At 52.3% G+C, this 22,284-nt stretch overlaps 1 protein-coding gene across 3 annotated transcripts in view; it reads right to left on the reverse strand.

Annotated features, from left to right (window-relative positions):
• PLXND1 (plexin D1) overlaps window positions 1-22,284 on the reverse strand; it is a 57,537-nt gene that overhangs the window by 9,681 nt on the left and 25,572 nt on the right. For 2 of the 3 annotated variants that reach the window (XM_032343983.1, XM_032345479.1), the window contains exons 9-23: window positions 17,332-17,433; window positions 14,711-14,800; window positions 14,390-14,483; window positions 13,274-13,428; window positions 12,302-12,453; window positions 11,339-11,438; window positions 11,107-11,246; window positions 10,133-10,300; window positions 9,958-10,048; window positions 9,504-9,767; window positions 9,256-9,405; window positions 8,093-8,207; window positions 1,304-1,411; window positions 1,092-1,204; window positions 133-237 (exon numbers count right to left, since the gene is read on the reverse strand). In XM_032343983.1, coding sequence (XP_032199874.1) covers window positions 133-237; window positions 1,092-1,204; window positions 1,304-1,411; window positions 8,093-8,207; window positions 9,256-9,405; window positions 9,504-9,767; window positions 9,958-10,048; window positions 10,133-10,300; window positions 11,107-11,246; window positions 11,339-11,438; window positions 12,302-12,453; window positions 13,274-13,428; window positions 14,390-14,483; window positions 14,711-14,800; window positions 17,332-17,433 — 1,947 coding nt within the window. The remainder of the gene's footprint in view (window positions 1-132; window positions 238-1,091; window positions 1,205-1,303; window positions 1,412-8,092; window positions 8,208-9,255; window positions 9,406-9,503; window positions 9,768-9,957; window positions 10,049-10,132; window positions 10,301-11,106; window positions 11,247-11,338; window positions 11,439-12,301; window positions 12,454-13,273; window positions 13,429-14,389; window positions 14,484-14,710; window positions 14,801-17,331; window positions 17,434-22,284) is intronic. The other variant, XM_032344702.1, reaches the window with a different exon arrangement.

Here is a 22,284-nt window from a genome sequence, read left to right on the forward strand (position 1 = left end):
CAATGACTGATTCCTCCCAACTCCCCACACTTAGGATCAGTGGATCAGATGAATAGGAAAGTGAGGCCTGGGGGGGTGGGGTGGCTCTGAGGCATCCCTGTGTGTGTGCGCATACATGCATGGGGTACTCACCTTCCACTCTCCCAGCAGTGGGTGGGTCTCCTGCACCGGGGAGCTGCCCTGGGAGTTGAGGGTCTGGGAGGGCAGTACATAACGTTCTTCATAGAGGGAGGAGCACTGTAGGGGTAGACCACCCCCCAGCATCTCAGCAGGGCTGTGGTCTCCCCGGGCTGGCAGGCAAGGGCCGCTCAACAAAAGCAAAGGAAGAGAGGCAGCAGGCCATGCCCAGGGGCTTTAGGGATCCAGAGACAAGGGAGGGGTGGCCCAACGGGCTTTGTGGGGGAAAAGGAAGGAGTAGAGCCTTCCCTTTAGATGCAAGGTGTGCAATGCAAGAAGGCACAAGGCTTAAGATGAAGCAAGAGAAGCTGAGCAGAGAGTGGGGGAAAGAGCAGAGAGGCCAGCGAGGACCATGGGTGTGGCCTCGTTCGGGCTGCTGCGTGGAGAGCAGTGTGCACAGGGCAAGAGGCAGACCACTGCCACCAGCATACATGTTCTGGCCAGCCAGGGAAGGTGAGGACAGGGCAGTAGCCCCTGAAACACAAAGAGGGGTGGGAAGCTTGAGGCCAAGTCCTGTGGGCAGGAGGAGGAAATGCAGAGATCAAAACCCCTGAAAGGGACCCAGCACTGAGAGAGGCTGGTGGGGCACCAGGGGCCCAGGACAGCATGGACCGCCTCTGCTCATCCCCTCAGTGAAGGGAGAAGCAGGCCTTACACCCCAGGAGCACAGTGGGGTTAGTAGCCGGCTTCCATATGGACAATCAAACATCAAACGAGTAGAGAAGAAAAGTGAAGGGAGAAACTGGGCCACCTCCCTTGGCAGGTGAGGGCAGGTGGCCAAGGCTGCCGTGAGCGTGCATGCAGGTTACGCACTGCTCAAGGGGCCCATGGGGAACCACGTTTTCCTCTAGGTTGGCATGGCTCAGAATGAGATCAGGGAGCCCCTGAGGTGGCTGGCAAGGGTGCGGGCTGACCTTAGGGAAGAAGGTGCGGGTCACAAAGTGCTTATACTCCAGGAAGGGGATGCCCTGGCTGCGGTTCAGCTCCTTGGTCAGATCAGTCATGTCCGTCTGCAGCTCGGCAAAGCCTGGTGGATTGGCCCCCGGGGAGCTGTAAGTGGATCTCAATCCCATTCCCCAGATGGCAAAGCCAAGGTCCACAGCCCTGCACAGTCCCCACCAAGTACCTTTCCGGATTTCCTCTCGGATCTGAGATTCCATCTCCTCCATCTGCAGCAGAGTCTTCTGCCAGTAGCGCTCCGCACGGCGGCTCTTGGTGCAGAAGACGAACAGGGCTAAGGGTGGTAGAGAGGCAGGTCAGGCCTGGAAAGCCCTTTAGAAAACATTGGTGGGCACATGGCCGTGCACAGGACCCAGGCCTAGAGGGAGAGGTCCTGCTGGCTTCCTCTCCACCTGCTCTGGGCAGGGTGTGGGAAGGTGGATGGGTGCCCTCAGCCCACAGTCCTCCCCTCCCTGGTGGGCTGGAAACTCTTACATGGTAAAGGGTTCGGGAGTACCCAGGAAAATACTGCTGATGTCCCTTTCTCACAAATAGTTTGTGTTTAAAGGGTGCCTGGGTGGCTCGGTGGGTTAAGCCCTGCCTTTGGCTCAGGTCATGATCTCAGGGTCCTGGGATCAAGCCCCACATTAGGCTCTCTGCTCAGCAGGGAGCCTGCTTCCCCCCTCTCTCTGCCTGCTGCTCTGCCTACTTGTGACTTCTGTCAAATAAATAAAATATATATTTTTAAAATTCATTATTAAAAAAAGTAGTTTGTGGGGTTTTTAAAAAATATTTTATTTATTTATTTGACACAGAGAGAAAGAGAGATCACAAGTAGGCAGAGAGGCAGGCAGAGAGAGAGAGAGAGGGGGAGAAGCAGGCTCCCCACTGAGCAGAGAGACCGATGTAGGGCTCGATCCCACGACACTGAGATCAGGACCTGAGCCGAAGGCAGAGGCTTTAACACACTGAGCCACCCAGGCGCCCCTAGTTTGTGTTTTAAAACAGTGGTAAACCTTATAAAATAGTGTGTTTTAAACCTTATAAAATAGTGTGTGCTTTAAAATAGTGGTAAACCTTATGAAATAAAGATGGTGGGTCAAACACTTATAAAGCAAGTGTTAAGGTAAGGCAAAGGTAGGAAAATTCATTAAAATATGATAATTAGTTAAGAGATACATAAAATACACAAGTAAAATGTGGTCATCAAAAATATAAAACAGTGGAGAGATGTGACTGGGTCTTGGTTTAAGCATCTTGGTTTAACCCAACTCTTGGTTTTGACTCAGGTCATGATCTCAGTGTCGTGAGATCAAGCCCTGCATCAGGCTCCATGCTCATTGCAGAGTTGGCCTGAGAGCCTCTCTCTCCCTCTCCTGCTCTTGCTCTCTGAAATAAATAATATAAGTCTTAAATATATATATATATATATATAAAATGGGGGGAAGTAAAAACATAAAGTTCTGTTCAAAATTAACTTACTATCAACTTAAAAGAGACTGTTATATACCGAAGATATTATATATGAACCTCACGGTAACCACAAAGAAAGAACATAAAATACACAAAAGAAAAGAAAGAGAAAAGAGGAAAGAAATCTAAACACACCACTAAAGAAAACTATCAAACCACAAGGGAAGAGAGAAAGAGAAGAGAAAGGAACAGAGAAAAACTACAAAAAGAGCCGAAAAACAACTAATGAAATGATAGTACAGCTATCAATAATTATTTTAAATATAAATGGACTGAATTCTCCAAAAGACATAGGGTGGATGAGTGGATTAAAAACAACAACAACATCGGGCACCTGGGTGGCTCAGTGGGTTAAGCTGCTGCCTTCGGCTCAGATCGTGATCTCAGGGTCCTGGGATCAAGTCCCGCATCGGGCTCTCTGCTCAGCAGGGAGCCTGCTTCCCTCTCTCTCTCTCTGCCTGCCTGTCTACTGTGATCTCTCTCTGTCAAATAAATAAATAAAATCTTTAAAAAACAACAACAACAACAACAACCAGACCCATCTATAGGCTGCTTACAAGAGACTCACTTCAGATCTAAGGACACACACAGACTAATACGAAGGGGGTAGAAAAACAAGTTTCATACGAATGGAAATGAAGAGAAAGCTGGGGTAGCAATACTTACATCAGACAAAATAGACTAAAACAAAGACTATAATAAAGACAAAGAAGAGCTCTACATAATGACCAAGCGGTCAATCTGACAAGAGAATTATAACATTTGTAAAGATCGATGCATTGAACATACCTAAACATACAAGGCGAATGTTAACAGGCCTAAAGGGAGAAATAGACAGCAACGCAGTAAGAGCAGGAGACTTTAACACCCAACTCACATCAACAGATCACCCAGACAGAAAATCAATAAGGAAAACATCATCCTTAAACGACACGCTGGACCAGATAAACTTAACAGATACATATAGAACATAACATCCAAAAAGAGCAAAATACATATTCTTTTCAAGGGCACATGGAATATCCTTCAGATAGGTCACATGTTAGGCTACAAAACAAGCCTCAATGAATTTAAGAAGACTGAAGTAATATCAAACATTTTTTTCTGTGGTCAGTAATTAATTATAAGAAGAAAACAGGAAAAGGCACAAACATGTAGAGACTAAACAAAATGGTACTAAACAAGCAAAGGGTAAATGAAGAAGTCAAAGAGGAAATAAAAAAATACAGAGAGACAAATGAAAATGAAAAAAAAAAAACAGAACAAAATTCTTGGGACGCAGCAAAAACCATTCTAGGAGGGAAGTTCATAGTGCTACCTCAGGAAACAAGAAAAGTCTCAAATGATCTAACCTTAAAGGAACTAGAAAAAGAAGAACAAAACACAAAGTTAGGAGAAGGAAGGAAATAAAGATCAAAGAAGAAATAAATGAAACAGACTAAAAAACAATAGAAAAGATCAGTGAAACCTAGAGCTGGTTCTTTGAAAAGAAACAAAATCAACAAACCTTTACTTAGACTCATCAAGAAAAAAAAAAAAGGACTAAATTAAATCAGAAATGAAAATGGAGAATTATAACTGATACCACAGAAATACAAAAGGTAAGAATACTATACAGTTGGCTACACCAACAAGTCAGACAACCTGTGAAAAAAAAATGAGCCAATTCCTAGAAATATACAATCTTTTAAGACTGAATCATGAAACAGAAAATCCGAATAGACTGACTGCTAGTAATGAAATCAAATCAGTAATCAAAAAAACTCCCCTAAAACAAAAGTCCAGGTCCAAATGGCTTCACTGGTGAATTCTATCCAACATTTAAAGAGGACTTACTACCTATCCTCTTGATATAATTCCAAACAACTGAGGAGGAAGGAACAATTCCAAATTCATTTTATGAAGCCAGCATACCAAAACCGGACAGAGACATTACAAAAAAAAGAGAACTACAGGCCAGTATCATTGATGAACCAAGGTCCAAAAACCTGCAACAAAATTTTACCAAACCGAATTCAACAATGCATTAGAAGGTTCATGCACCATGACCAAATAGGAGTCACTGTAAGGATAAGAGGATGGATTAACATCCACAAATCACACAACATGATACACCACATTAACAAACAAATGAAGGACAGAAATCATATGATCATCTCAACAGAAGCAGAAAAATTATTTGACAAAATCCAACATCTACTTATGATAAAAACTTTCAACAAAGTGGGTATAGAGGGAATGTACTTCAACACAATAAAGGCCATGTAGGACGGATCCACAGCTAATATTAAACTCAGTGGGGTAAAACTGAAATTGTTTCCTCTGAGATCAGGAAGGATGCTCATTCTCACCAATCTTATACAACACAGCATTTAGAAGTCATAGCCATAGCAATTAGGCAAGAAAAAGAAATAAAAGGCATCCAAATTGGAAAGGAAGAAGTAAAACTGTCACTCTTTGCAGATGATATAATATATTCAGAAAACCCTAAGGACCACCAAAAAAATTATTACAACTACTAAACAAATTCAGTCAAGTCGCAGGATACAATATTAATACACAGAAATCTATTGTGTTTCTATACAATAATAAAGAGCTATTCAGAAAGCAAAATAAGAAAACAATATCATTTACAATTGCATCAAAAAGAGTATAACACTTAGGAATAAATTTAACCAAGGAGGTAAAAAAAAAGGTGTATTCTGAAAACTAAAAGACATTGATGAGAAAAATTGAAGATGGCACAAAAAAATGGGAAGTTATACCCTGCTCATACATTGGAAGGAATTATTGTTAAAATGCCCATTCTACCCAAAGCAATCTACAGATTCAATGCAATCCCTATCAAAAAATATCAGTGGTAATTTTCACAGAACTAGAATCCCAATATGTAAATGGAACCACAAAAGACCCCAAACAGCCAAAGCAATCTGAGAAAGAGAACAAAGCAGGGTATCATGCTCCCAGATTTCAAAATATACTACAAAGCTATTATAATCAAAACACTATGGTACTGACATAAAACCAGGCACACAGGTCAATGGACCAGAATAGAGTCTACAAATAAACTCACACTTACAAGTTCATTAATCTTCAACAAAGGAGGCAAGAATACACAATGGGAAAAAGACAGTTTCTTCAATAAATGGTGTTGGGAAATCTGGACAGCCACATGCAGAAAAATGAAATTAGACCACTTTCTTACCCCATATATAAAAATAGAGTCAAAATGAATTAAAGACTAAAAGGTGAGTCTTGAAACCATAAAATGTTTAGAAGAAAACATAGGCAGTAAGCTCTTGGATATCAGTACTAGCAATATTTTTCTGGATATGTCTCCTCAGGCTAGGGCAACAAAAATAAACAAATGGTACTACATGAAACTAAAAAGCTTTTGGATGGCGAAGGAAACCATCCACAAAACAAGAAGGCAGTCTACTAAATAAGTGGAAGACAATACTGGCCAACAATATATTCAATAAAAGGTTGATCCCCAAAATATATAAAGACTCATACAACTAAAAAACAATCTGATTAGCAAATGAGCAGAGGACCTAAATAGACAATTTTCCAAAGAAGACATGCAGATGGCCAACAGACACATGAAAAGATGTTCATCATCACTAATCATCAGGGAAATGCAAATCACAGCCACAACGGGATATCGCTTCACGCCTGTCAGAATGGCTGGTATCAAAATGACAAGAAATAACAAGTGTTGGTGAGGCTGTGGGGAAAAGGGACCCCTGGTAAATTGTTGGTGGGCACATAAATTGATGCAACCATCATACTGTGGAAAATATTATGGAGGTTCCTCAAAGATTAAAAATGCAAATATCCTAGGGCCCAGCAATTCCACTTGTGGGTACTTAACTGAAGAAAACACAGTAATTAATTCTAAAAGATACATGCACCCCTAGGTTCACTGAAGCATCATTTACAATAGGCAAGACACATAAAGTTACCCAAGTACCCACAGATAGATAAATGGATAAAGAAGTCGTGGTGTATTGATACAGTGAACTATTACCCAGCCCTGAAAAATATCAGGGCCATCTGTGACAGCATGGATGGACCTAGAGGGTATGATGCTACGAAGTCAGACAGAGAAAGACAAATGCTATGTGATTTCACTCACATGTGAAATCTAAAGAACAAGACAAAACAGAAACAGACTCATAGATGCCGAGAAAAATCTGGGGGTTGACAGGGGTGGGAGGTGGAGGATTGGATGAAATAGGTAAAGGGGATTAAGAGGTATAAACTTCCACTTATAAAATAAATAAGCCTCGAGAACCTAATGTACAACATAGGGAATATAGTCAATAACATTGTCGTATCTTTGTAAGGTGACAGATGGTAACTGAATAAAAACACTGAATCCCTATGTTGTATACCTGAAACTAATATAATAATGTATGTCAATTATAATTCAGTAAAAAAATGGTAAACAGTGACTTTCCCTGGGTGAGAAAATGATGGGTGATTTCTGTTCTCTGTTATCATTTTCAGTTCTTTCCACAATGACCAGGCATTAACTTGTGAAACATTTAAAAGATCAAAAATTATGAAACACAAAATATTATACACCAGTATTATATCATAGTCCCTTTCTGGGGTAGGGAAGGGGGAAACACACAGACACACACACGCAGCCAAACCTTGAACAACTGAGTTTGAACTGTGTGGGTCCATTTCGACACAGATTTTTAAAAATAGATACCGTAAGAACTGTGTATTTTTTCTTCCTTACTACTTTCTCTTTTTTGAAGATTTTTAAATATTTATTTATTTGTCAGAAAGAGAGAGAGAGAAAGGCAGGCAGAGGGAGAAGCAGGCTCCCCGCTGAGCAGGGAGCCCAATGCGGGGCTCAATCCCAGGACCCTGGGCCATGACCTGAGCCAAAGTTCGCTGCTTAACCGAATGAGTCACCCATGCACCCCTCTTCCTTATGACTTTCTTAATAACATTTTCTTTTCTCTAGCTTACTTTAAGAATGCAGTATGTAACACATGTAACATACAAAATGTGTTGACAGTAAGGCTTCAGTCAACAAGAGGCTACCAGTGGTTAAGTTTTGGGGGAATCAAAACTCACCTGTGGATTTCTGACTGTGCAGGGTCAGCACCCCAAACCCATATTGTTCAAGGATCAACCATATCACCTTCATAACCACTATTTTAACAGTGGGGCAGCCTACCAAATATGTAGGTTAATCTTCCCTGAACAACGCTCTTTTAAGTTTCCTCAGTAGCTCCTTAGCACCTGGAGGACAAGGTTCCGAGGTCCTGTGCCAGGCACTCAGGGCCCACAGCCTGGAGGCAGCACATCCCCCAGCATCTACCCACTTCTGCCTGGATGAGCCGTAGCCAGGGCACACCTGGTCTTTGCGCAGGCTGTGTCCCCCGCCCATCATGTCTTTTCTCCTATGTGCCAGTCTTCAGAGGGGCTGGGACAAGGTGGGGCAGGTCTGGCATGGCGTCATGAGAGAAGGGCTCCTTACCAACCACAGAGAGCAGCAGCAGGACACTGCAGATGACGATGGACACAATGATGGCCGTCTCACTGCCCCCCAGCTGCAGTGTGGCAATGGTCTGGTTGAAGTTCCCAACCTGGATCTGTATGGAGGTGGAGGGAGGGGCTGTAGCTTCCCTGGACTTGTGCCTTGGCTCTTCTCCTCCCTAGCTGTGGGGCCCCAGGCAAGACACCTAACCTCTTTGAACTTCAGCCGCCACATCTGGAATGCAGAGATAACCACGCCCACTTTCCCGAGTTGCCCTGAGGGCTATATGAGAGGCTAGAGAGGCTACGTGTTCAGTACATGGGGCTGTGTTCATTATTATAGCCTGGCAGGAGCCATGGAGGAACCAGACACAGGGCAGTTCACAGGCCCTGGCTGTAGCCCACCATATCTGGAGGGTTGTTCAAGGACCCAGGGAGCAGGCAAAGTCTGAGGACTCAGAGGGCATAACTGGGACCGGGGTGCAGGTGAAAGGGAGTTTTTCTGGTCAGAGTTTGCCCATTCTGGGCATCACCAGCTGCCTGGGAGGGAGGGAGCTCCCCACCCAGGAGGCATGCAAGCAGGTACAACATAGAAAAGGTCCCATTTCTGGGCCCTCTCTGCCCTCCTCCTGTTTCCCTCCCCTCTGTGACTCTGCATGGTGGGGGAGGCCCAGACTCCAGGGGGAGCATCAAGTCGAACAGGGACAACTTCTTTTTTTTTTTTACTTTTTTTTAAAATAAAACTTCTTTTCAGTGTAACAGAATTCACTGTTTTTGCACCACACCCAGTGCTCCATGCAATATGTGCCCTCCTTAATACCCAGCAACTGGCTCCCCCAACCTCCCACCCCCCCGCCCCTTCAAAACCCTCGATTATTTTTCAGACTAAGGGCTCTGAAAAACAGGGACAACTTCTTATGGCCTCTGAAGGTCCAGCCCCATCAGGCCTATCCCACACCCATCACTGACCTGGAGCAGGTCCCTAAGTGCTGGGGCTTCCTCTGTCAAGTGGGGATATAAAGCTCTGCTTTGCTCCCCTTGCCTCATCCACTGACCACAATGCTTGGCACCGGCATGGCATGTGGGGAAGGGGTTGGCACTCAAGCAGATGGAGCAGGGCTGGGGGCCAGGGCCACCTCCACCTGCGGCACTGTGTTTACTCACTGTGATGGGCAACTGGCCCTCGGCTGTGCCCAGGGACTCGTTGACAGAGCAGTGGATGACTCTGTCCGAGACGATCTGGATGTCACAGGCCACTTGGCCTATCTTGATCCGGTACTCGTGGCTCTGGAGGCCCAGGCTGTCCTGCTCCTTCTGCGGGAGCAGAGCGGGGGTGCTCACCAAGGGCTATGGCGGAGCCTGGCCCCGCCATGTCCTCCCCTGCCGCCTCCCCTGCACCCCTGGGCACTCACATGGATAACCAGGGTGAGCGGCTCCCCGGGGTGGTGCTTGATCCACTTCTCCCTCTTGGCCGTAGAGAACTGTGGGTCAGGGAGATAGTCGAGGCGGAACCTGCCGCCCCGCCGCGCCTCCTCGGGGTCCAGCAGCTCCTCGGCCACGGCCACCTCATCGGCGTAGGCCCGCCCGTTGATGAAGAAGTCCACGGGGGCAGATGCATTGCTCAGGGCCCCCGGGGATGGGCAGGTGATGAGGGTGGAGTTGAGAACCTTGCAGAGCTGGCAGGGGAGGGCCAGGGTCAAGGTGGGGGACAGGCAGACAGACATGGAGAAATGGAGAGAGATGATGGAGGTTTTGGAAGACAGACAGAGAGAGAGAGACAGAGGCAAGGGAGAGGCAGCAGAGTGAGGCCTGGGCAGTCAGGGCCACAGGCTGCTCCCCACCCGCCTTGGCCCTGTGCCCCCTCACCGTGGGCTCCCGGCCAATGTGGTGCACAGCCATGGACACGTTCTGCACCATGTGGAAACGCTCGCCAGCCACGGTGATGGTCCTGCCGCCACTGCGGGAGATGGCAAGCCTGTCAGACCCCCTGCAGGTCCAGAGAGCAGGCTCAGCCTGGGGTGGGGCAGGTCTGCGGTCTCACCTGACAGGGCTACGACGGGGACTGATGGCCGTGATGACGGGGTTCTGCATATAGTGGAAGGTGAGGTTGCTGCGCACGCAGCCCCGGTGCTCGAAGCGCACACACACAGACACAGGGGCCGGCAGGGTGCCCTCGGGCACCGTGCAAGTGATGCTGGTGTCCGTGCGCCTGCGGAAGGCAGTGCCATTGTCAGCACGGCCCCACCTCCCCCCAGGGTCACTCCTGCCTGTCCCATCCCCCAGGGCAGGAGCCTGTGCACTTGGCCTGGGTTCCAGGCCTCCTCGGCAGGGCCCCAGCCTGGGCTTCTGACCCCTTGCACAGAAACCTGTTGTTTCCCTATTTCCACCACCACACCTTTGCTTGGGCTGTGCTCTCCACCTTCAACACCCTCCCTTCTCCTCAAACCGTGCCTGTCCTTCCCAGTTTTCTGCCCCATCCCACATCACCCAAGAAGACTTCCCAGAGTTCCTCTCTCAATGGCCATCCCTGCTGTGGAGTGATTCTGAAAACACTGATTTTTCTCCCCATCTCAGATGTTTCTATTTCCTGTGGGAATATCCGCTTTCCCCTGCTGTGACTGTACTGCACTCTTCTTGGTAGCCACAGCAATGCCCATCCTTGGGGCCTGGTATGCAGTAAGTACATGATAAAAACAAAGGCATTTCACCAAGAGGTTATGGACCACACCCCTGCTGGCAGACACATCAGAAGATCTGAGAATGTATACAATCATCACCATTCTCACTGCAGCTGTCACTTATGAGGTGCCTACTGTATGCCACAGTATTACTCATAACTACTGTTCTTACCAGATGAGGAAACTGAGGCTCAGAGAGGGAGAGGGGCTTGGCCAAGGGGACACAGCCAGTGGAGACTCCAGTGATCCTTGGTGCAAGGATGTCCTTCCACCCCTATAGCCCCCCAGCCTTCCAGTTACCCTGGGCTAGAAGGGATGGCCCAGCCCAGGGGCTTACATGAGCTCTGTGCAAGGCTCTGTGTCATTCACCAGGACTTGGAGCTCAGAGCCCACATGGAGGTCGCTCCCGTGGATTGTGATCCTGGTGCCCCCAGCCTTGGGGCCCTTGTCAGGCTCCAGGAACTGGACTAGGGGCAGCTGTGGGAGGAAGAGAGGTGGTCAGGCCTCAGGCCGTTCCCCAGGTGTGTGCCTGGTGGGGTGGGTGGGAAAGTGGACATGGCCTCTCTTACCACATAGGAGAAGCGCTCCCGGGACTTTCCCTCCTTGGAGGCATTCACTGTCACCACATCTGAGAATGCCCCTGGCGCTGGCCCTGTGGCACACACAATCCTGGGGGAAGGCGGCTTTGGTCAGCGGAGCAGCCCGAGGATCTCAGGAGCTGGGTATCCTCCCTCGAATAATGTCCCCCAGTACACCCTGACGGTGTGGGAGCGCCCCACATTTGCCCTCAGCTATCAGCCCTGCCACTTACAGTGGGCGCAGCCATGCGGCCAAGATACCCAAAGGCATTACCCACATCAAAATACTGAGACCATTCCCTGTCACTTGGCAAACAGCCATTCTGAAACCCCCCATTGTCACCCTGATGCTAGGCTCTTCCCCAGGACTCTCCCACAGTTCTGCAACCCTATGAAAAAGAGGCTGGGTAAGATAGTCTCTTTGGACCCAAATGTTCTCCAACCATGAGAACATTGGCTAGGCTGGGAGACTGATGGTCTTTCTGCAAGCTGGCCTTACAGTCCCCCAAAAGGAAATCCAGCTTAGTCCCTGCTTTTGCAGAGCCCCTCTGGGCCGACCCACAGCTGCAGGCCCAGACCTTTGTACCACACGGGCAGCCCCACACTTTGTTAATTGCAAGGTTTTTGTTGTTTTGTTTTTTATGAGTGCAAGGCTTCTGTGGAAGGGGAGCTGGTCTAGGGGCACCTGGGAGGGCTTCCCAGAGCAGCAGGCACTGAAACGTGAACCTGAAGGGTAAAGACGAGTGGCCGGAGCAGAAAAGGGCAGGACGCACAGGGAGGGGGAACAGCTTGAGCAAGGTCCAAATGGCGGTGGGCCACTTCTGGGGAGCTGCCGGCTGCCGAGAAGATTGGGATGGCTGAGGGGAGAGGGGAGGGCAGAGCTATGGCTGGCACTGTTGGGGGCGGGTTGCTAGAGGTCATTCAGAACCGCCCCAGGGACTGCCCACTACTCACTCCTCGGACACCGTGTATCTGTCAGCCAGGGGCTCACAGGCCACGCTGCCAATCCACACGCCATGGGCCACGTCGCTAAGCCGCCGGCCTAGGTTCCTGCCTCGGATGGTCAACAGGGTCCCGCCATCCAAGGGGCCACTCAGGGGCTCGATCTGCCAGGTGACAGAGGACGGATGAAGTTCTGAGGCTGGGACACCAGCAGCCTTCCCCTCCCCCATTACTGACCAGGGGGAGGCAGGACCATGCCCACCGGCTGCTCAGGATAAGGTTCTGGTTCTAAGAGGGCTGGGACCACCGTTCACTTGACAGGTCCCTGGGACTGCCAGGGAGGGTGTGCGCGTGGGTTACTGAGCCCACATGGGTGTGGGGATGAGAGTGTGTGTGCACAAAGTCAAGGATACTTGGGTGGGGTGGGGGGTCTCCTGGGGACAGTGAGGTCCGCTCCCAGATGTCTGACCACAGGATCCTGCATCCCGGCTAGAGCAGGGCACCTGACGCAGGCTAAGTCCGTGACAATCCTGACCTAAGACTTTCTTTCCTAAAACTGAGGCTCAGCGGTTATTACCAGTTATTACCACCCTATCGGCAAGGTTTCCCTGACCTCACTATAAAAACTATACACAAGCCCCAGTGTCTCTGCTATCCCAGCCTCCCCCCTTTACTCTGTTTTTCTCCATAGCGCTCACCATCTTCTATATACAAGTTATTGACTTCCTTACTTATTACTGCCCACCCTGTTCCCCAACGACACCATGAGCTCCGGGTCGAGGGTGCCGTGTGTTGTGTTCATGGCTGGGTCTATGGCATGGAGGGAGCCCAGCCCCCAGCAGTGCTCAGGAGGTCACTCTGCACGCCCGGCCATGTGAAGCACAGGAGCCACAGGTCTGAAGGCCCAAGCAAGCAGCCGTGTGTATCACACAGGCAGGCCCGTGGGCACGATGGGCCCCCATGGCTGGTGGGGGGTTTACTTACCGCACGGATCTCAGGGGCAGGGCAGGTGCCAGGCAGGGGCTGCAGGGGCCCCCGCAGGCGGCAGCCGTCACTCCACACGCACAGATGTCCCAGGTCCTCCCGACCCAGGCACTGAGAACAGTCAGGGCTGCCCATGGCGCAGTTATAGACCTCCACTGGGATAGACAAGGAGGCAGCGTGGGTCAGGCCCCTGCCCCATGACCACAGTGCCCTCAGCACCCTCCCTCTCGCAGGGATGACCCCCAGACCCCTGCCAGAGGTGAGTCCTTGTCCTCCAAACCCTCCAGGGCCTGCACTCAGCACAGTGCAGCCACAGCCTCATTAAAATCTGTCCTCACCACAATTCAGTCAGCGGGGAGCTCTTTACTAGCCCCAATGGACAGATAAGAGACTGACAGTCGGGGGGAGAAGCGACTTGCCGAAGGTCCCACAGCCCATGAGTGGCCGGGCCGGGATTCACACCCAGGCCTGAGTGGGACTTTTCACCCACCACTGAGCAATGTGGGCTCTGTGAGCGCCAGGGCCTCAGACGCTCGGAGGGGTCCAAGAGGGAGCGCAGGAAGGGTTCTCCAGGGCCTTGGGTATTCAGGCTGGTGCAGGGGTCTCTCTGGGGTCTTCATGGTGGGGATGGGGGCCCCCATGTCCATCAGGGGTGGCCGAGGCTCCCCATGGACAGGTTCTTGGGGAATTGATTCAGTCCATGTAGGAACAGCAAGGACACCGGCCAAAATCTGGGGGTGCTATGTCCCAGACATAAATGTAAGATCTGTGTGCATCATCTCAGCAAATCCTCACCAAGCCTTCTGTGAAAGGGTCTGTGCCTCATGTCCCATGGGGACGATGAGGCTCAGAGAGTGACGGCTAAGCAGGGGCCCACAGCTGCACAGCCGTTAGCACAGAGATGCCTGGCCCAGAGGAGCTGCCCAGTGAATGAATACTGAGCCAGTGACCAAGTACAGATGGGCAAGGCTCGGTTCTGAGAACCTGTGTGTTAGGGAATGACAGGACAGGACATCTGTGACTGTGCAGTGAGCACTCGCTGAGTCCCCCAAGGGAGAGCCCCACCCATTAAGACTGAATCCCCTGTGGCCACATGGGGTAGATGGGGGCCCCCACCTGTCATGGGGGCAGGGCTGTCCAAGTATCGGGCTGGCTGCCCCTTTAGCTGGAGGCTGAGTGGAAACACCTGGCTCTTCTGGGTCGTGTGCAGCTGCCAAAGGACAAGAAAGAGCATGAGGGGCATGAGTGGCGTCTAGGTCTCTGCTGGGGGAGGGGATGGTTGTCCTGGAGAGAGGACAGGGCAGGGATGTTGAGGATGGGGGGATCAAAAAGAGGAAAGGAATAACGTGGGAAGGAAGGAGACAGCATCTGGATTTGTGCAGGCCTCCCCGCACACTCCTACCCCACCCCCACACACATCTGAGCCATACCACTCACCACCACTTGGTTGCAGTGTACAGTAGATTCATTCACCCACATGGCTTCAAAGATCTCCTCTGGCCCGAAGCTACATTCTAGGGCTGCGCCCTGGAAGACATGGGGGCGCCGAGGAGTGTGGGATCAACACTCATTACCCTCTGCCTCCATCAGTAGCACGTCATGGCCTACTGCCCTGAGGAGTTGGCTGAGTCCTACTCCTAGGCCCCTCCCCGCCGCAGAATGTCCTTCCTGGTCTTCATGTCCAATGTTTAAGGGAGACAAGGAGTACATGAACACCTAGAACATTGGCCTTGAGCTCTCCGTGCCATTAAAAACCTCACCAGCATCCCCCAATGGCCTAAACCAAAGGCCTTTTACTCAGCTCATAAAGTCCTGACTCTTCAGCATGGCTGGCATTCAAGGTTCAACCCAGGGAGACTCCACCTGCTCTTTGAACCTTAAAACCCCCCCTCCTCTCTCCCACATGCTGATGCCCAAGCCATGGCAGGATGCTTTTTGACATGGCACAGGCCGCTCTGCCCCCGGGCCTTTGCCCTGTCCATTCCTCTCACCCAAATAACTTATCTCCCCTTTACCCACCCAGCGCAACAACACAGCCTTCAGAATGCAGTTCAAATGCCCCATATTGCAAAGATTTCCCAGTCCCTCCCCTTAAATCAGGTGGATGCCCCTCATTTGATAATTCATTCATTTGGCAGGGGGTTGGGTGCCTGTGGGGACTCTGAGAAGTTCCTAAAGCCTTCCCACACCCTGTATGCTGAGGACCACCCTTATCCCCCTGCCCAGGTTCTGTTTACACTGGTGTGTAAACCCTGGGGAGGGTTGGGGCTGTGTCTCAGCCCCTGTGACACCTCCAAGGGCAATGGAGTTCAGCAAGTGAGCTCAGGTTCCATCGGTTTGCATCCCACACTCTGCTACTTCCTAGCTGTGCAACCCTGTGCTAGTGGTCCTCCTCTCTGAGCCTTGGTCCTCTAAACTTGGCAATAGAAACAGGCTTCCCTGCTCTGTAGGGTTGCTGGGTAAACAGGAACTGATGTATCTTTAGCGGGTTGCACACTGTTGGTGACTAATATATGTGGCTCTTAGTATGCAGGAGGTGCTCCACACATGTTTGTTGACTAACTAAACAGGGCCCAACCCCCCAGCCTCATCTTGTCCAGCACAGGCGTCCAGGAAACAGTATCAATGAATATTTGCTGACTGAACAAACCCAGGTTCCAAGCATGTTCAGCCAGCCTCATGGCAGGACTTCCTGTTTATGTCCCTGTTGTTAGCAGATGTGACACCCTGAGGAGAACACAGGTCAACAACCCCCTACCTCACCCCCCCACCTGCCCGGTTTCCCCATTCCCAGGAAGGTGGCTGTTGAGCTCATATGCCCATGCTGAGGTTGGCAGATGGTGGTGCTGGTGGGGTCTGTCCTCTTGAGTCTCTGAACCCAGGTCTTAGCCACTCGGGATAGCAAGCCCAAACTGTCTTGGGGCTCCTCAAGGGGTAGGCCCAGAAAACAGGCCTGCTGCAGAGCCCAGGCAGGGGGCTCTGCCTGCCTCTACCCTGCCCTTCATGTTCTAGAAGCAGGCCCAGGTCCAGGAGTGCCGGGATCACTCAGGCACACTGAGGGTAGACACGTGTCCCCCAGGATCCCCAGCTGGGAAGCAGCAGCCAGGATCCAAACCCAGGGCTTGGGCCTCCCCCTGCTGGGCTCCCATAACCCCAGGGAGTAGCACTGTCCTCCACACCAGCCCAGGCCCCTTCTTGTCCCAAATGTGGCAGGGTGGAGTCAGAGGGTGCCTGCCCCCCACAGAGCTCTGGCCCCAGCCACGAGGCTGCCTGACACATCCCAGATGCCCAGCACGTGGCCCCCACGTGTGACAGCTGTCACAGGCCTCCGCTCCCCCTTGGAAGCAACAGATGGTGACTCCCCAGGAGCTGGGGAGGGGGATGGCTGGCACAATTCCAGAACTCATCAACGCTTCCCACCCAAGACACTCTTCCAGGAGGGACCCAGAAAGGAGCTGCATCTCCTCCTCCCCATGTGGGGGATGGGGAGGGGAAGGCAGATGGCAGGGAAGAGCACTGTCTCAGGAGTCCAGGGCTGGGGTGCAAGTCCAGCCCTACGTTATGTATATCTACTTCCACTTTCCAGGTCTCCTTTTCCCCATTTGGACAGTGGGGAATGGGGCACCACAGGGCCACTCTTCGGGCAAGACAGGCCAGCCAGAACTGAGGAAGTGTATGCAGAACCACATTTCAACCTGGGGCAGGGTGGGCCGGAAAAGGACCAGGTCCACCTGTGGGCTGTGGCCCAGCTCTGTCGGGAGAGCTTTGGAGGGTAGGAGAGTCTGGGGGTCCCCCACCAAAGCATTTCCATATACAGTGGGTCCTGGCCAGAGTTTCCCTCAGGAGCTGTTAGCAGCCTGCCGTCCCTTGGACTGGGCCCTCACCACCTACTTCTCATTCCTCCAACCCCCTGCAACCACCCTGGGGCTTTCTCAGACAGAACCTGGAAACTCAGAGACACAAAACCAGAGTGTGGGTGGAGGGCCCAGAGTATGGGTCCCCATCCAGGACGCGTTCTCCCCAGCCTCCCACTCCGCCCGGGCCTGGCCCCCACCTACCTGGAAGGCAGCATTGGCCAGACGCACGGGGATGCTCTGGGAGCTGCCTGTAGGCACGGGTGCCAGGGCTGAGGGCAAAATCTGGGGGCAGTCCTGAGGGTTCTGCAGTCAAAACACAAGGAGGAGAAGGTGACGCAGGAGCGTTTCAGAAGGGACAGGACTCCCCGCAGAAGTGCCTGCCAGCCTGCGAGGTGAGAAACACCAGGAATAAACTCACAACAGCTGCCACCCTAGAGGGTGACGCGGCACCTCCCACACACCATCTCATTTGATCCTCAAGACAAGCATAGGGGCAGGAGACTGTACTGACCCCATTTTACAGATGAGGAAACTGAGGCACAGAGCAATGAAATAAACTGCCCAGTGAAGGAACCAGTGCCCCCGTGGCTGCTCCGGGGCTGGCCTCCCTCCCCATCTCTGAGCCTCATCTCTTCTGACTATAAAATGAGGGACTGCACCCACTCTCTAAGACTCGGCTTCTGGGTTCACACATGTTAAATGAGTCAGAGAAAAGAAACTCCAGGCTTCTAGATGTCCTGTGGGAAACGGGCTCTGAGGACCCTGGAGCCACCAGGTTCCACACCCCTCCCCATAGCCTCAGGCAAGAGTCACAGCCTCTGGGCCGAGGTGCCAGGCCCCCAGAGTTCCAGGGCAGGCCTGGGCATCAGCATTCCTGTGTGGGCAGTACAGCCACTGAGGCCTGGTAGAGCAGGGGCTACCTCCAAAATGGAAGGGATGGAAGGAAGGAGGGCAGGTGGTGATATACCTGAGTTCAAAGGGCAGAGCTGGTCTTTGAACTCCTACTGGCTGCCTCCCAGGCCAGAAACAGGCCTGAACCTGAGTCTTAGGGTGAGGGGCAGAGACCAGGGGGCAGGGCTGTGCCCACTCTGCTGCCTTAGTGACCTCACTGAGCTTTAAGTCTGGAGCCCTCACCCTGAACTAGGCTCTCCCGACCCCCAGGTGGGCTGTGTCCTGACTCCTCACACTCCAAGCCCGACCGCCGAAAGCCTGAGAGAGAGGAAGACCGAGGACCCAGCAGCAGCCACATCGCACCAAGGCCTGACCACTCTCCAGCCCAGAGGGCTTCCTGCTCTGCCTTCCTCCTGCCCAAGTCTGGTTGGGGACAGACTTGGGGACACCATGATCCACGTGTGTCCACCTTGGGGTCACCCAATCAAGGCAACGGCCTCTGGGGATAGACTTGAGAGACCTCCCTGGGGGTCTTTTCCCCCTATTGTTAATCAGACAGGGAGCTCCTTAAAGGGCTCCCCAGGGACCCAGCATCCCACCGAACGTCGAGGTCAATGGGTGCTCACCATGTCAGCATCAGTGGAAGCCATGAGCTCACACAGCCCTCACAGTGCTCCTGGCTGGTTCTGAGCACTCCACACTGTATTGACTCACCAAATCCTAACTCCCAACAGCCCTATGAGGTAGGCACAATCATCGTACCCATTTTATGGAATGGGCAGCACTGGAGCCCTCCTGGTTATCCCAACCGTTTGCTGACCACCAGGCCAGAAGCCTCGCCTGGACTGGTCTGTTTCCCCAGGAGTGGCGCCTAGTGCAGACCGCAGAGGCCTTGGCTGAAACAGCAGCGTGGCCAGGCCAGAGCGAGGCCTCCTGGGCGATGTTTCTGGAGGGCCAGGAGGGAGGAGCTTGTGTCCAGCTCAGTGGGAGCGCACACAAACCTCTGTCCCTCTGAGCTGCTGTCTGGCAAAGTCTCGTATATAAACCCCATGGAATTTCAGAGAATGGAACCCACATGTTTGCAATCAGTCTGCATGGCCGCTGACAGTTCTGCCTTGCAACTGGCTGGGGGCTCTGTGCTCTGTCCTCCCAGCTCCACCCCACCAGTGGGTCAGTGGCTGACAGGAGGGGCTGGGGAGTGAGGATCAGAGGGGGCAGCTTCCACAGGAGGCTCCCCAGAGGGATGACATGGGACTACCCCCAAGGGCCTCCCATTCTCCTTGATCCCAATCTATGATCCCATGGCCACTTTGATGTTTGTAACCATTCTATGGAGTGGAATCAAGACTAAGGGTCCTGGCACACCTTTGCCCTCCTTCGGTACCTCCTCCCCACCCCACCCCCCGAGTTGGCTAACCCTCCATGGGGCCAGCTGGAGCGGCTGCTACTAGCCTCCAGCCATCTGTCTCCAAGTCTGGCTTGGCTTTTGGGGAACTTCCCCCACAGGCCTGCGGTTTGGGAAGACTGACTCTACTCCTCAGCCCCAGGGATAGGTGGGTGTCCCAGGCCTGCTCTGGCCTCAGCAATTGGTTCAGAGAGCGTAAGTGACCCTAGTTTAGCCAGTGAAAGTCAGCTGCGGGACTCCTATAGAACCAATAAGAGAAAGAAGCTCTTTTTGTTTTCTGGGGCTGCCAGGAAATCAGGAGCCTGCCTGGAGCTGCTGAGGCTGACTTGGCTACCAACGGAGAGGGCTGCCAGAGCATGGAGCCCACCCAGAGGGGCAGAGAGCCCCGACAACGTGGTGGGAACCCCTGGATCCAGCTGTAGCTGAAGGTGATGCAACCCCCAGACTTAACACTCATAAGTCAATTAATTCTGTTGGTGCAAGGCCAGTTTGAACTAGGATTTCCTCACATGCAACCAAAGGACAGGGACCTCCCTGTCCCATTCCAGGCCAGGCCATGGACACGTCAAGAAGAGACTGGGTGGCTTCTCCCCTTTGCTGGAGTGCCACACGGGGCACAGCCTGCAAGTTCAGGAAACCACAGCTAACTGCCCGCACTCTAACAGAGCTGAGAAGGTGGGACACCAGGAACAAGGACAGAGGCTCGGTCGGCAGTGCTGAGAGGCACCACCAACCCCGACGGAAGCCCAGCATGCGCTGGTTCACAGAGGGTCTCACCTGTCCCCACAATGGGACTCACAAACTCTCTTGCCGTCTCTCCCAGGCTCAAGGGTCAAGAACTGGTGTCCCAATACACGCCTGGCCCAGAGGCCTTGAATCCACCACACAGGGTCCCTTCCTACCTCTCTGTACCTTCACGGCCCCCTGAGCTCTCTCCTGTCCCTACCAAACCACTCTCCTCACTGGCTCCTAATGAAGTTCAGGTTCACAGATGCAGCCACGCCACCGGAGGGGCCTGGCCTCCCACCTCTTTTCCCCTCCACTTTCTCCTTCTGGTGCCCACTAGGGAATGGGAAAATAACAGGAGACTCAGCCCCTGGCAGCTCCCCAGGGACACCTCCCTGGCCTAGCGCAAGCCCTACGGTCTCCTCCCAGCGCTCAAGGGGCACAGACAGATGTGCAAACCTCCCAGCCCACCACCTGACCAGAAGCATGGCGCCCGCACGGCTGAGATGTAATTAAGTGCCAACTTCAGTATCAGAGCCTTCTGCAGGCCTGGGGAGGGGCTGCCTCTTCTCTTCCTAGATTATCGTAATGCTCTAAGACAGGCCCTCTCTGTGCTCCCCACCCCAGTTGCTGGCCCCCAGATCAGAGGACCTGGGATGGGGGGGAGGTTTACAAGATGCTGCTGCAGAAACATTTCCAGGCTGGCGAGCTCCTATGCATCTGTCAGGATCCTGCACAAAGGTCCCTTTCCCAGAGAAGGGCTCTCTGGCCCACCCAGTAAAGCGGCCACTAGCTCTTAGGTAGCACAGGGGCCTTCTAGGGAGTACCTACAATGGGCCACGCATGGAGCTAACTGTACTCCCAGGTGCAGTTGCAGATTCCCAGCACAGCGAAGGAGGGCCATTTTAAAGAAGTAAAATGGACAACTTTACAGCAAGCAAAATAGGTGATGGGGGAAAAGGCACAGAGAGGTTCAGTAGCTTGGCCAGGATCACACAGCCACAACACACACCTTGGGCTCTTGACTCATGACGGGGAGAGCAGAACTATGTCTAACTGGGTCCTGCCCACTGCCTCGTGCAGACTCAGGCATACAAAGGGTGCCCGACCAATGCTGAACAGACCGTGCTAAGGTGGGGTCCTCCTCACCCCACCACTCCTGTAGGTTAGAGCGCAGGACTCCGGCTGCCAATGCATATGCTGTATGTTCTCATTCACTGAGTCCCTGCTCTGTACTGAGCCCTGGCTGGGGGCTGGGACATGCGGACCCCAAATGAGAACAGGAGTCCCAGTTGGCCAGGACCAGAAACCTAGTGTTCACTGCAGAGGCCTGGGGGCCTCCCCTATGGTTTGGGCACATGGACACCCCTGGAGCTCTCCCCCAGTGCCAGAAGGCCCATGTTACTGTGTCAGTCCTTTGAGTTAAACTCCTGATGACTCTTCTGCAAAGCAGTTTTGAGGCTCAGGCAGGAGGTGCAGAGACCAGAGGATTCCAGGTGTGGGCCATGGAGCCCCCACCCCTTGCACCTGCACACTGATCTCTGCACCTGCTTGGAGGATTCCTGATAAGCTTCTCTGAGCCCAGAGTCAAGAGGCTGGGGCTTCAGATGCTCTGGGGACTGGGGCTGCTTCCCTGGGAGGCATGCCCAAGGTGACCTCCTCCTATTAGGAACCAGGGTCCCCAAGGCCATACTGGCTACTTCGGTTGCACCATCTGGAGAATGGGGCAGGAACATCCCCTTCCTGGAGAGGAGCCTCAGGCAGGGACTCAGTGCCTTAACCTGACCCCTCATAGCTCTCATACAAGACAGAGTTCAAAGAGGGCATGAGCTGTGGTCTCAGAACCCTGGTACCAGTCTAGCCATCCCACCTGGCTGAGCATGATGGTCCCAGCCAAAGCCTCGGGAATCCCATTTGGTCATCCCTGGCCCGAGGCTGGGGTGGCCTTGGAGGCTTTTTGGGCAAAGGCAGGAGGCCACCGTGTGAATAAACACCGCAGAAACCAACCAGCCATGAGTTATGTGGCATTTTCATTTGTATTTTGCCCTGTCCCCCAACTCTCCCCACCAGGCCCACCCCAGTGCAACTGATTCAATCCAGCCACTCCAGAGCACGCAGGAGGGCCTGGATCC

Source organism: Mustela erminea, chromosome 1, assembly GCF_009829155.1.
Source record: "Mustela erminea isolate mMusErm1 chromosome 1, mMusErm1.Pri, whole genome shotgun sequence".
Classification (NCBI taxonomy): domain Eukaryota; kingdom Metazoa; phylum Chordata; class Mammalia; order Carnivora; family Mustelidae; genus Mustela; species Mustela erminea.